The sequence below is a fragment of the Oncorhynchus clarkii genome, chromosome 15 (assembly GCF_045791955.1).
Source record: "Oncorhynchus clarkii lewisi isolate Uvic-CL-2024 chromosome 15, UVic_Ocla_1.0, whole genome shotgun sequence".
Lineage (NCBI taxonomy): Eukaryota > Metazoa > Chordata > Actinopteri > Salmoniformes > Salmonidae > Oncorhynchus > Oncorhynchus clarkii.
In genome coordinates, this window is record NC_092161.1 from 33,357,227 (window position 1) to 33,371,389 (window position 14,163).

The 14,163-nt window shown below is 42.4% G+C and overlaps 1 protein-coding gene across 1 annotated transcript; it reads left to right on the plus strand.

Moving 5' to 3' along the window:
* Positions 1-283: 283 nt before the first annotated feature.
* On the plus strand, positions 284-10,020 carry LOC139366785 (inhibin subunit beta Aa). Its single transcript, XM_071104491.1, has 3 exons — positions 284-776; positions 825-1,140; positions 8,983-10,020. The coding sequence occupies exons 1-3, from the start codon at positions 699-701 to the stop codon at positions 9,774-9,776; spliced, it is 1,188 nt and encodes a 395-aa protein (XP_070960592.1). The 5' UTR covers positions 284-698; the 3' UTR covers positions 9,777-10,020.
* Positions 10,021-14,163: the final 4,143 nt, after the last annotated feature.

Below are 14,163 nucleotides of genomic sequence, written 5' to 3' on the forward strand. Positions count from 1 at the left end.
AAATGTGTTTAATCAAAATGGACAACACTTTTGCAAGCCTTCCACTGTGAGACACAGTACAATCCAAAATAAATAAATAAAGGCAAAGTTAGTGAAACACATGAGTCAGAAGTAGTGAGATAGTAAAGGGTGGGATCAGGAGGAAGGGGAGGGAGGAGGAAGGTATAATTACGGTAAGACACAGGGAGAAGTACAGAGGGAGAGAGAGAAAGAGAGAGAGAAACAGCAAAGACAGAGCCCTGCCCACTCTCACAAAACCATTCAACTTGAGCACAGAGAGCACTCCCAGACCTCTACAGAGAACTCCACTTCCCTGGGGTAACCTTCTGAAGACGATTGCCCTTCCCACACAAAACTTCCCAAAGGACCAGCCATCCTCTCCGCTCCAGCACTGGCAAGACCATCTTCTGTCCACACATCTCTTTCTCCATCCATCTCTCATTTTTCAATACAAGGATTATACTTTTTTGTTCTCACTTTTCCTTCAGTTTAAGGTGTCACTTTTTAAAAACTTTTAGTCCAAGTTTTAGTATTTATTTGTCCAGAGTTTTTAAGTATACTTTGTCTGGAGGATTTCCCCCCACCCCTCTTTTGGCAGGAGGACCTACACTTTTTCTGCCAATCATCATTTCGCCTGCTAGTTGGTGCGTGCTGAGTTGCTCTTAGTTGTCTGGACAGCAGACCTCGTCTCATCAAGGATGTCTCCTCTGCCCCTGCTGAGTGGGATCCTTCTGCTCTTTACCCATAGCTGCGCCGGTGGCAGCTCTTTGCCCATGGCGGACTCCTTAGCGATGGGTGGTGGCCAGACGCCACCACAAACCCAGTCCCAATCCCAGCTGGCACCGGAGGTCACCAACTGCCCGTCATGTGCCCTGGCACGGCTAAACGAGGAGGAGGACGGCGGCAAAACCGACGTGGTGGAGGCGGTGAAGAGGCACATTCTCAACATGCTGCACCTGCAGGCACGGCCCAACGTCACGCATCCGGTGCCCCGCGCTGCTCTGCTCAATGCCATCCGCAAGCTGCATGTGGGACGCGTGGCCGAGGACGGCAGCGTCCAGATTGAGGACGAGGGCCACGGGCGTCTCGACCCCGCTGACATGGCCGAGACGACTGAGATCATTACCTTTGCAGAGGCTGGTGAGTGCCACAGGTGTGTGTGGTGGGGTGATTGTGCGTGCGTGTGTGAGAGAGAGATAGAGTGATAGAAAGGACAACAGAAAGGTTATTGTCTAAGGAGGCAAAAAACTAACAGGCAGCCTTGCTAAACGTTACAAAGGCTATAGGACTGAAACCCAGTTTGGCAGGTTTGCAGACCTAATTCTTTGAGAGGAGGGGGGTAGTGTCTACCTGCTTATTTCCACCTGTGCGATAGAACAGTTGAACCTGTTGACTCTACCCAGAGAGGTGCTTGCATCCTCCCCTTCCCCTGCCACCCCTCCCTTAAGGTCCTTAATGACCTCCTGCTGATTTAAAGAATACCAATTATCTGCTTAGAAATCCCCCAGGCTTGAGTCCCTCAGCTGTGATGTTATTCAGAGTGGTGCGGTCGCACCGGGAGACCAAGCAAGCGCTTTGCTCAGAAACGGTAGAGCAAGAGAGAGAGCGAGTGAGCAAGCGAGAAAGAGAGTTATTGAAAGAAAGGCTCCTCAGGTTAAACAAAAAATAACTATTATCCAGTTACTGCCTCTACTCCGTTTTTCTTCTTCCAAGACGGGTTTAAAGATGGCTGTTGACTGTGGAGTGATGCGTTCAAAGGTGCTGTCAAGCGTGTGATGTGTAGAGAGATCTGGGTCTGCTCTGCCTCAGATAGTCCAGGAGGGGGAAATGGGATATAGAAAAAGCTGAACTGTGTCAGCGAAAGAACATTGTTCCTTTTTCCTTGCAATGCAAACTGTGACTGTCATTGAAGGTGCAGAATGTTTAACGGTACAGTATTTTGGAAAGGGTCAGAGACAGGGTTATTGGATTCATAAATACAGCACTGTATAATTGGCAAGGTGATTTTGAGTGGTCTTGGGTCTATGTCGCAGCAGGGGGAGAGAGAGGAGTGCTTGAATGAGAGTGTAAAGGATGTACACTCCAAGTCATGACTGACATTTGCAGTGAGTTCAAGAGCCTCTCTTCACTAAGACTTGACAGACTAAATTTAGCGAATCCCACTGCAGTACTTACACTCACACAGTGTGTGTTTAAAACCAATACTTAGACTTGAATGAGAATTTCCTCCCTTGTGTGATGTCAAGTTGTTGTTCCTGTTATGTGGTAAAAAAAAAAAAAACCTGAGGTACAAGCAACGAATTCTAGGAAAACTACATACATTTTCAAAGTAGACTCTTCTTGTATAGTGGTAGTTAAATAGCTTTAATTTAGGAATTCTAGAAATGTTCATTCTAGAATGTGTTTTACAGTAAACTTAGAAAGAGTTGTCAAGTTGCTATAACATGGCAGTGAAAGCAACACTTTGCAATTCAGAATTTGGAGAAAAACGTGTTAAAATCATTTTACATTGATTGATTCATGTATTGAGGTTATGTGAGTCATGAGGTTATGTGAGTCATGAGGTTGAGGAAACAAAGCCGAGTCAAAAGAGACTTTCCTTACCTTCCTTTCCTTACCTTCCTTTCCTTACCTTCCTTTCCTTACCTTCCTTTCCTTACCTTCCTTTCCTTACCTTCCTTTCCTTACCTTCCTTTCCTTACCTTCCTTGCAGTAGAATATGTTATGCTGCTCATTACTGAAGCCAGGTTCCCTCCCTGACATTTTCAACAGCATACACTTCAAAGAACAGTTGAACTATTTAGGAATACCTGAGTCAGGGAGTACAAATTTGAGCCAGTTCGCTACAGGAGGAAAATAATCCTGCAGTTAATCCTGCAGTAACAGGAAATGTGAGTTATGATGTGGATTACAATTCATGGACATTTTTTTGTGGGGGGTTGATGCATTTTTTTTGTAGGGCAAATCAAGTTTGACATTTTAAAGTGGAAATAAAGCAACAAAAAAGTGATCAAATTATGATCCTACATCTGTATGCCACCATAAATACCATGTCTCGAGTTCACATCAATTCAACAGACAGACAAAATATTACACCAAAGCCTTAGCATAAATCAGCAAGCCGACAAAAAGATATGCAACATTTCCAATTGAAAATATAGTTCCAACAGAGACATTTTGTTAATTTTTTCTGTTCTGCTTATGCCTACATTTCTCACTGATACATCTCTTAGCAAGGCTTTACCATGCTATGCCCATACACACTACATGGGGATACAGTCTGGTTCGTATCCCTAGAGTGCATCATTTGCCCATACTGTGGCCCTAGTTATACAAATATTGTCTGCAAATTATTACTCAATAAGTTGAATTAAACTGGATGCAGTCACAGCTAATACGTTGAGACCAAATGTTTAGTCATTAACCTATTTCAAAGCCCAAGTGATCAGCATGTGAGTAGTAAATCATTCTATGAAGTCCATTTGTGACGAGAAATTGATGTGGCCTGACTTTAGTTACATCATCTTTATTCAGAGCAGTTTTGACATGAGTGGGCTACTCAAGAAATCTTTCAGATTTCTGTGTGGGTCACCATTGGGTTCCACATTCACGTTCTCTGTACTTGATTGCTTAAATATAAAACCCATAACATTCCCGTTTGATATGAATAGGCGTTTGAATGAACTTTAGATTAAAAAGTAAGAGTGGACTCCCACACTTCCGATTGGGGGTCTTTCATAATAATAAAAAACATGTAAATAACTAGGGTTAACCGTGCAGTAGGGGTGTTCTGCTGCATATAATTGCTTCATTCAACGGAATATGGACCTCAATAATTATTTTGGGCCGTTGGGACAGTCTCCCATGAAAAAACCTTGCTCACTGGGGGGAAAGAGTCGAATACTGGTAGTGCCAATTTCCTCCACAGTCTGCATTCACTCTCCCTTTCAACCCACCTACCCGTGGAGGACAGCAATTAATTAAACACATCATTAGTGAAATTCCGATGTCCACATTTATCTTCCGGTCACAGTGTATCTCTCACTGCACCGCATTCTCCGGCCATGTTGATTAGGCTACATAGACTACAGGTGTTTTGGCTTAGAGATAAGCATTAGACAGAAGCTTTTTAACATGTCGATTTGTATGAGAAAACAGCTATCCTCTGCCTATTAAGTGTAAGTTAATTAATTGTTCCAATAAAATGGCCTCCTCGGTCATGTATTTTGTGTATTCAGCACAGTTATCAACCTCAAGGACTCCTCTCACAAGGACTTGAGAGGCTGACATTGACTTGGTCACATTCCACATCAGTTACAAAAGAGTGGCTCCCTTCACATGCCTCTCCAATAATATTCCATTACTTTTAGATGATGGTCCAAAATGGCATACAATGGCACATTCTTGTACTGTAGCCTAAATTGGCATTTATAACCTTGAGTCTCTTGTTTGGCTTGTCAACCTGCATGGTTGAGAGGTTTAACTACTGTTTAACTACTGTGATATTAGATATTGTGTCATCCATGGCCGGGGGGGGGGGGGGGGGGGGGGGGGGGGGGGGGTTGGGGGGGTTATTATTATTATTATTTTTCATTTTGTCGGGGGAGCTGCACCCCCCCCCCCCCCTACTTCCCACATCTATGGTCTCATCTCTCCCTTGGGAACAGTATACAGATGCAGGATCTTCATTTTAGCCAGTTTACAAGACAATTGCAATACATCAAGTCTAAAATTTCAAATACACTACAAGTTTAACATTTACTGCATTAAAAAGAAATGTATCCTGCAACATGGTGATCAAATTAAGATCCTATATCTGTATATGCAATGAATGAACCATCAGTGCTGCTAAAAGCAGAACACTAAAAAAAAAGCATTGCCCCAAAGACATATTGAAGGAAAAAGGAAAATTCTCAAAAGTTTTTTTTCCTCAATGCTGTCACTACCATTCATTATTGTGCTAGTTGCTAGCAGTCAGAGCAATAGAATATGTTTAGAAATGTGAGGCCAAAGCCCTTTATAAGAGCCTAGGCGTGACATGGCCGACACAGAGTCATTTCTGATGTCTCCAAATTATGATTATGCTGCCAAGGCCTACTCCAAAAGCGCGTCAAGAAAATGTCCCGACTCTAAGACAGGCAAAACGTTGATTCATAGAGACGGTTCTAGTTCCTTTATCAAAGTCCAGCCAAACAGAAATTATTAATAAAGCAGCTAGATAGAGACAGAGTGTCTCCCAGTCTTCAAAGGTTAGAGTGTTTCTCCCAAACTTTTCTCATTGGTCTTGGGAGTGCCTTGGCCTGTGATGCCTTGGCCTGCTGTGCCTCAGAGCGAATGCTTCCTGGGTTTGGGTGTCTAATTGTGTGTACAGGGTCATAAATGAAGCCCACCGCTGGTTCATCTCCTTCCAAAGAGGCCAGCACAGATTCTTTTTGACATTGAGATAGTGGAGCACCAGATGGCAAGGCTGAGAGTCCCGGGAAGTAAGTGAAAGGGTCTACTTGACTGATGGCACAACTGACCTTTGCGATTCCTGTGGTCAGTCAGTGGTCAGTTGATCAACTCAGCCAAGATGGAATGTTAGTTTGACTTTTTCCAAAGGGTTACGATTTACAAATCCGTGCATCAACCTAAGTAACATAATAAGTAACAAAAATCTGTTTTGTTTTTGCATGGGCTGCGTCTCAATCCACCACATCTGCTTATACCGGCCTTCCACACCTGCGGTGGAAGGTGGCCGAGCTACAGCAATGTTTGGAGAGCTCTTGTACAAATAACCCAGTGTTCTATGAATGACATTAGGATATACGTCCCAAAAATCGGCCTCCTCATGAAAACGTTAGCGTCTGAACGGTTTGGCCTAAAAACTAAAATGACAACTATATGTTTTGCTCTCGACCCCCACAAGTGTCATAGGACTTGTCTGAAGGTAACCTGGTTCCGGTAAAAAAAAAAAGAACGGAAGTTTGGCAGTTTTGTGCCAACAAAGAAAACGAAATATGTGTCCAGAAAACCAAAAATATTTACAGAGCTTTTCCTATATCTCCTATCTCCTCTCCTAGATATAGGAGAGACACTTCAAAACCTTGTTCCTTACGATACATTTTTTTTACTGTCGTTTTTGCCCTTTATGAATGTGCTAGTCAATGAGCCAAGGCTTAGACTTGTAACCTGTAATAGTGTTTAGGGAATGCTATTGGAATGACTTCAGGTACACATGAGATAGCCTCCAAAATTTTTTTACAAGTTTATTATAAGACAATTGCAATGCATGTTTTAGAGGCATTCTTAAAATGTAACTGATTCAATTTGTTGGTGAGTGATAACATCTAACGTATATCCTAATGGCATTCATAGAACACTGGGTTATTTGTACAAGAGCTCTCCAAACATTGCTGTCATTGTCATTAGAACATACCAGGAACATTCCTGGAGCATCTTGAGAGCCACATATGGCTGTTAGAGCAGGCAAGTACGAAATTGAAGAGCGATCCACTTGGGAGGAATGAGATGATTGGCACGTTCAGAGAAAAATGCAGCTACAATTCTGTGAACAACGTTACATTTTTCAAGAAATGCATTTAGCCTTTTACTTATCAAGATGATCATTCATATAATTCAGATATTTACAAATAAAACGTGGTTATACCTGATGCTGTCCAGGAGACATTAAGCCATAATCTTTCAGTGCTTGATCTATCAAACCAGAACTCTTAAAAAATTGCAGCTGCCAAGACGCAAATATGAAAAAAAGTACTCTGTTTAGTCTGCTCTGAAAGTAGGTCTACTAGTGGACTTTGAGTTGGCAGGTATTAAAGCTGCTATCTCCACCGCAACTTGCAGTTCACCTCAGGTTGCAAAAAAATCTGATAAAATGACACAGATTGTATAGGATTGAGTTCATGTGAATTTCTAGGCATTCCTCAAATTAGGTAGTAAACCTTTATAAAACAATTTCCATTTCTCTTAAATTGGTAAACAAGATATGCCTCAATAGTGTGTTATAGTGACATCTTTCTGTTATGTTTTTCATGGAAATGATGCCTCAGGAGTGGCTGTTGGAGCATTAGAACTCCATAAAATATGACTGGAACCTCAAGGATCAAAAAGTTCAAAGGCCATTATTCCCTCCAAAGGTAAACTGGATAAAGAGTGGGATTATTGGACACATTCATTAGGAGAGTACTTGGATAGAAGAGAACCCCCCCGCCCCCCACTTATACTCCTCTAAGCTTTCAGGTATTTCGTGCCCATCCCTCACTCCTCATCTCCTTTTTTTGAAGACAAGCAAAGGGGGAGGTAGGAATGTGTCAATGTTATTTTCTATCTTTGTGTGTGCGACAGCTGCGCAAACTGTCCTTCTTGTCAGCACAATTGGTGTTTATTGTTCAGGGATTACTGTACCTCTCTTTAGTCTTTTCCCCTTTCTTTTCTCACAAATGTTTTCAGGGACCATGTTGAGCAGCGGTGTACTCAAATGTACTTCCAAGGGCGGGTTTTCTTTGGGTTAGGGCCCCCTTTGGTTTGTACAGCTTAGGAAACTCTAACGCAAGTCCCATTCTTTTGCACCAGTGCAGGATTAAGTAGGAACAATGGACGGAGCCACCGCTGGCAAACGCCCATTATTTTTAGGCTGCGTTTGTGATGCAGCGGCTGTGTTTGGACAGATGGGTATGGTCTGTGGACACACGCACAAAAACACACACACAGAGAGAACTGTCGCCATTGTTGTTGCAACCAAATGTGGGGTAAACAAACAGAATGCATTGATGATGACCTCCATGGAAGTACTAGGAATACTTTGGGGCTCATTGGGATTTCTTAGAGGGAGAGTCTACAATGACAAATGCTGGCTGTCCAACTCAAGCGACATTTGTGTAGTTAAAAAAAACAGACCCATCTAATAATGACACCACAGCCACTGTGGACATTTAGCTCATCAACAACACGCAGTGTCTGTCCACAAAAAGAGAGAGGAAAGGAATATCTTACTCTGAGCACACAGAGCCAAAGTTAATAGCCAGAAAGTGAGCTTTACAGTATGTGCTGTTGAGACATCACTTTGTAAAGATTTGCCTATGTAAATGCAAGGGATTAGCCTAGACGTTCTAAATGATCTGTTAGAAGAAGCTTTCCAGAGGCTTGCTCCATGCCTCTGCTTAGGGCCATGGACATGAGCCAGTTTTGATCCAGAGCTGAGAGATTTGAGCTCAAATACACCAGCAGGCCTCCCATAGTGACACTAGTGAAGACACGTTGCCACATCACAAGTGAATTCACATCTGCTTGTGAAAAGGGTACTTATTATGGGTAATAACTGACATCCTTCAACCTCTTACTCTACATTTCTGAAAGACTTGCCTCTGGCTATTGTGTGCTGCCATAATGATCACCAGTAAAGGTGACACAAAGTTTGTTTTGCCATGTCATATTATATTCTGTGATGGGTTTGTTAAGTACGTCATGGACAGTCCTCTTGTGTTGTGTCATGCCATGTGCTTGCTCGTGCTTGTGAATGAGTGTGTGTGTGTGTGTGTGTGTGTGTGCAGTGAGTGACTGTGTACAGGTCACAAAACATATTTGCATGTTGTACCCAAAATGTACATTTTGACTCTCTCCTGTAAATACTTTTCACTTTGTTGTTAGCATTGCACATAACACATTCATTTCCAAATGACGTCCCCACATTTTCTGATTTATTGAACCCCAAAAAGTTAATTGAAAACTAATTGAAAGTTAATTCAGAACTTTACTGTGTGTGAAGTCATGTCAAGCAAGGCAATGCTAATGATACGTGCGCCATGCCTAAAATTACTCTGTCCCATTGATGTGGCCCTATCACACCCCATCAGACTCAGATGTGGCCGTTGGAGTTCAAGGACCAGGCAGCAAAGCCTTCACTTACACTGATATGAGCTCAGACTTTATTACAGAGTTTTACTAATCTAATCCTCCGATCCTCTCTCTACTTCTCCTCTGTAGGCGACTCCCAGGGCGCGGTCAACTTCCTCATCTCCAAGGAGGGCGGCGAGCTGTCTCTGGTGGAGGCTAATGTATGGATCTTCCTCCGGCTAGCCAAGACCAACCGCAGCCGTGCCAAGGTCACTATCCGCCTGCTGCAGCAGCACCGTGGTGGAGACGGCCGTGAGGAGACGGCGCCGGTGCCGTTGGCTGAGAAGGTGGTGGACACGCGGCGCAGCGGCTGGCACACTTTTCCAGTCTCGGCCAGCGTCCAGGCCCTGCTGAAGCGCGGCGGCAGTACACTCAGTTTGAGGGTCTCCTGCCCGCTGTGTGCCAACGCTGGCGCCACGCCCATCCTGGTGTCGGCCAGCAGCGGCCAGGAGCGGGAGCAGTCCCACCGGCCCTTCCTGATGGCAGTGGTGCAGCAGGGTGAGGGCGGTGAGCCACGGCGGCGCCGCAAGCGGGGCCTGGAGTGCGACGGCAAGGTGAGTGCCTGCTGCAAGCGCCAGTTCTACGTCAATTTCAAGGACATTGGCTGGAGTGACTGGATCATAGCGCCAGGGGGCTACCACGCCAACTACTGCGAAGGCGACTGCCCCAGCCATGTGGCCAGCATTACAGGCTCCTCGCTGTCCTTCCACTCCACTGTCATCAACCACTACCGCATACGGGGCTACGCACCCTTCCAGAACATCAAGTCGTGCTGCGTGCCGACGCGGCTACGCGCCATGTCCATGCTCTACTACAACGAGGAGCAGAAGATCGTCAAAAAGGATATCCAGAACATGGTCGTAGAGGAGTGTGGCTGCTCCTAAAAGCCTAGCGGAACTAGAGGGGCTGGGAGGTTGGTCTCATGCCCAGAGAGAAAGAACTAAATGAAAGAAGAGGAGGTAGATGAAGGAAGGAGAATGCATTGAGTCACTGTTCTTCTCCCCTTCTCCCTTTATCTCTCACTCTCTCTTAAGCGCATGACACTTGTCAAGACCGACTCCTTTTTGGACTTGATGACTGGCTTGTTCTCCGGTCGTCGGCAAGTCCAGGGGGTATCTACAACTCAGAGAAGTCTCTGCGGCACTTTCAGAAAAAAAAGAAAATAATATTTAATATATTTTTGTTACAAAACAAAGAGAGTGAGGTGAGAGGATATTTATGTGACCCAGATACGGTGTAGTTGCTCCTTTAATGCACTGCAAGACGAGAGACCATGCGAATGAGGTGCCTGAAAAATCTCAAAACTATGCAACTTGTCAAGTATTACGATTTGTATTTTTATTTTGCCTGTTTCATTTTCTCAATTGTTTACTTTTTCAAAACATAAAAAAGGAAAACTTTTTTAAACTATGTTTTACGTTTGTTTTAGTGTGCCTGTGTTTGTGTGTGTGTGGTGTGTGTGTGTTGAGAGATACTTGAAAGAAACAAGTTTGACCAGATGCTGGAACCAAACATTTCTCTATGTATAATTATTCTAATTTTTGTTATTGATAATAATATTATTGTTTATTGTTTTTAAAAACGTTACGAACGTTTTCAGTTTGCACTATACCAACATTCTGATCAGCCTAGTCACACATATAAACGGTATTCTAAAAGAGGTTAAAAAGCACTTATGAATGGACAAATCAATAGAGCACATGAGTTTAAAACATTTCGAGAACACGTAAACACATTTATGACTACAGCATTTTTTTGACCACACCAAAGAGTTTGTGTGAGCATTGCCAACTGTCATTGTGAGGCTGTTAGCAATCACTTCACAAAGACGTCCAGGTCAGCATTAGCATAGCCTAGCATCAGTGCCCAAACATTCCTTCAGCTCCTGCACATAAACGTAATTTCCCATAATGCTTCACTCTGACCTATGTTTTTCACATATTACTATGTTGTTGGAGAGTGTATTATTAATGTAACTGAAAAAAAAGCACTTATGTAGGCCAATGTTGTCGTGTTTTGGAGGAAAATGAATGTGTCCATTGAATTTGGAAATATCCTGAAGATCTAGTTAAAACAGTTTAATATTTCCAAATATCTCACCAAATATTGGAAGGTCCCATCTTACAAAAAGTAAAACAAATTGTTTGGAGGGTTGGTTTCTTTCGATGTCTGAAATTAAGCAATTCGAAACTTAGTAACACTTTATTTTACTGCCCACTGTTTACCGGGTAGTTATTTAGAAATTGCCTTATCAATACATAGTCATTACACTTTAGCTTCCTTGAGATTCATTGACACAAGCTTCACAATATACCATTTGGTACTAGATACATTCATTGACACAAGCTTCACAATATACCATTTGGTACTAGATACAGCAGATACCAGTTGTATTCAATTCTATTTCAATGCTGATAGTGTTGAAGTACTGTCCAAGAAAGTATCCATTGCACATAGATTATTGGTTAATACCATGCAAAGTATGCACATTTAAAATGGGATGTCAAATAAAGTGTTACCGAAACCTTCTCTCACAAAGTTGTGTCTTGAAGTATAGACTCATCAAACATTATAGAAGCACAATGTATCTTACATTTTGCATTGATGCATACAAAAATATTAATAGAGAAAACATTTTAAAAAAGAAGAAAAAAAAATGTGGTTGTATTTGTTTTCATTTTATTTTATTAATACAAAATAATTGACACTGAAACAAGTGGAATAAAATAATATTTTATTCTGTATATGTGGATATCCAGATACCAATATGTTGCATTGCTTTGTTGTACAAATCAAAAACGTGCTTGTGGCTAAGTTTTCTATCTAATTTATTTTAAAGTATTTTTGTTTTGTTTCGCTTCACCATTAAAGTTAAAAGGATGTACACTAAAACAGAAATGTGTTGTTTTTGGTTTTGGGAAATCTCTGAAAATGTGTTCTACGCATATTCAGTCCAGTGTGGTAAATTCATAAAACACAAAGCAATGGGTTACCCATAAGCATAAACCATAAAAGAAGATCAGCCCTATATTTGACCTTATGTGTGAGCGCACGCGCACACACACACACACACACACACACACACACACACACACACACACACACACACACACACACACACACACACACACACACACACACACACACACACACACACACACACACACACACACACACAGGCACAAACACACACACACATGCACAAGAATTCCATCATCATGGAAACCGTCTATCAGATACTAACTCAAGTCTTTTTTATATTATTGGCATTGAGTTGATTAACTGAGATAAAACTGTCACGGATTAACTGACGCAAAACACCAATGAGAGCAACATGAAAACCAAAGACAGGCTGATGTTTTGGAGAGGATATTTTGCGTGCAAACGCTTGCATGACTACTTGCTCACAGAGCACATGGTGTCTTTCATGAGTAGACCTCGGCCAGCTCAGTTTACATTGATGAGGTAAGACAAGAACCAAAACAAGAGAGACAGTGGTTTGGCTATGAAGGAAATTACCAAGCCATGAGGACAGCCTTGTATTTCCTATCCACTGCCCACGGAATGTGGTGTCATGCTGCGGGTGGAGCTCGTCACATACATCTACTGTGCTCACGCTCATACAGTAGAAAGACTCTTCTTTCCGAAAGCGGAAAGAAACACTAAAATGGCCAAATATATCATTGTCAAGATGACATAAAGCTGAGTGTTAGGCAGACTGTTTAAAAATAGAGCCACCCCCTCTTAATGACAAGGGGAACACCGAAATGGCTTGCAGATTATAATAGTTCAGAGGCTGAGGATCAAAAGGCCAGCAGAAACCACAGAAGGGTGTTCCCTTTGGGTGAGCAGCAGTTGTGGGTCATAGCCTTTTGATGGTCATTAATTAAAAGACGCCCTGGATTAACACTGAGATATGTGCCAAACTAAAGGACAGGGCCACCACACATAGGGCTATAGCAAATAACCCTGAGGCTATGGACAAGGCTACGAATGAGCCATCAAATATGCAAGGTGACAATACCAGAAAAAGGTGGAATCCTTCTACACTTGCGCCAACGCTCAAAGCATGTGGCAAGAACTACATTAACAATGAATGATTCAAAAATATGTATTATCTAAATGTATATTACAGGAAGTTGGAAGGACTCAGTGGGTTTTGTCCAACATGTCTCTGGACCTACTCACTGTCACAGTCATACTCTGGACCTAGTTTTGGAATAAATGTCCCATGGAATAAATGTTGTGGATCTTAATGTTTTTAAACGTCCACATTGCCTAAGTGGTCAGTTGTTGGCTCTGTGTGATTTTTGCGCAAAACAGAGAGGTAGCCATTTTTCCTCCCGGTCCTAGTGAAAAGCCAACTGTCCTGGTTGATATATTATCAAATAGATATTTGAAAAACGCCTTGAGGTTTGATTATAAAAAATGTTTGCCATGTTTCTGTCGATATTATGGATATAATTTTGAATTTTTGTCTGCGTTGTCGTGACCGCTATTTCCGGTGGATTCCTAGGCATAACGCATCAAACTAATGGAGGTATTTGGATATAAAACATATCTTTATGGAACAAAAGGAACATTTGCTGTCTAACTGGGAGTCTCGTGAGTGAAACATCCGAAGCTCATCAAAGGTAAACGATTAATTTGATTGCTTTTCTGATTTTCATGACCAAGTTACCTGCCGCTAGGTGTACATAATGTTTTGTTAGTATATCGATAAACTTATAAACGCTTGTATTGTTTCCGCTGTAAAGCATAATTTCAAAATCTGTGACGACAGGGTGATTAACAAAAGGCTAAGCTGTGTTTCGTTATATTTCACTTGTGATTTCATGAATATGAATATTTTCTAGTAAGATTATTTGACCGTTGCGCTATGCTATTTAGCGTAGTTGATGACAATTATCCCGGATCCGGAGGGGGTGGTTCCAAGAGGTTAAGGCAAGGGCTGATTTCAAGGTCTTACTGCTAACCTACAAAGCATTACATGGGCTTGCTCCTACCCATCTTTCCGATTTGGTCCTGCCGTACATAACTACACGTGCGCTACGGTCACAAGACGTCGGCCTCCTAATTGTCCCTAGAATTTCTACGCAAACAGCTGGAGGCTTTCTCCTATAGAGCTCAATTTTTATGGAATGGTCTGCCTACCCATGTGAGAGACGCAGACTCGGTCTCAACCTTTAAGTCTTTACTGAAGACTCATCTCTTCAGTGGGTCATATGATTGAGTGTAGTCTGGCCCAGGAGTGTGAAGGTGAACGGAAAG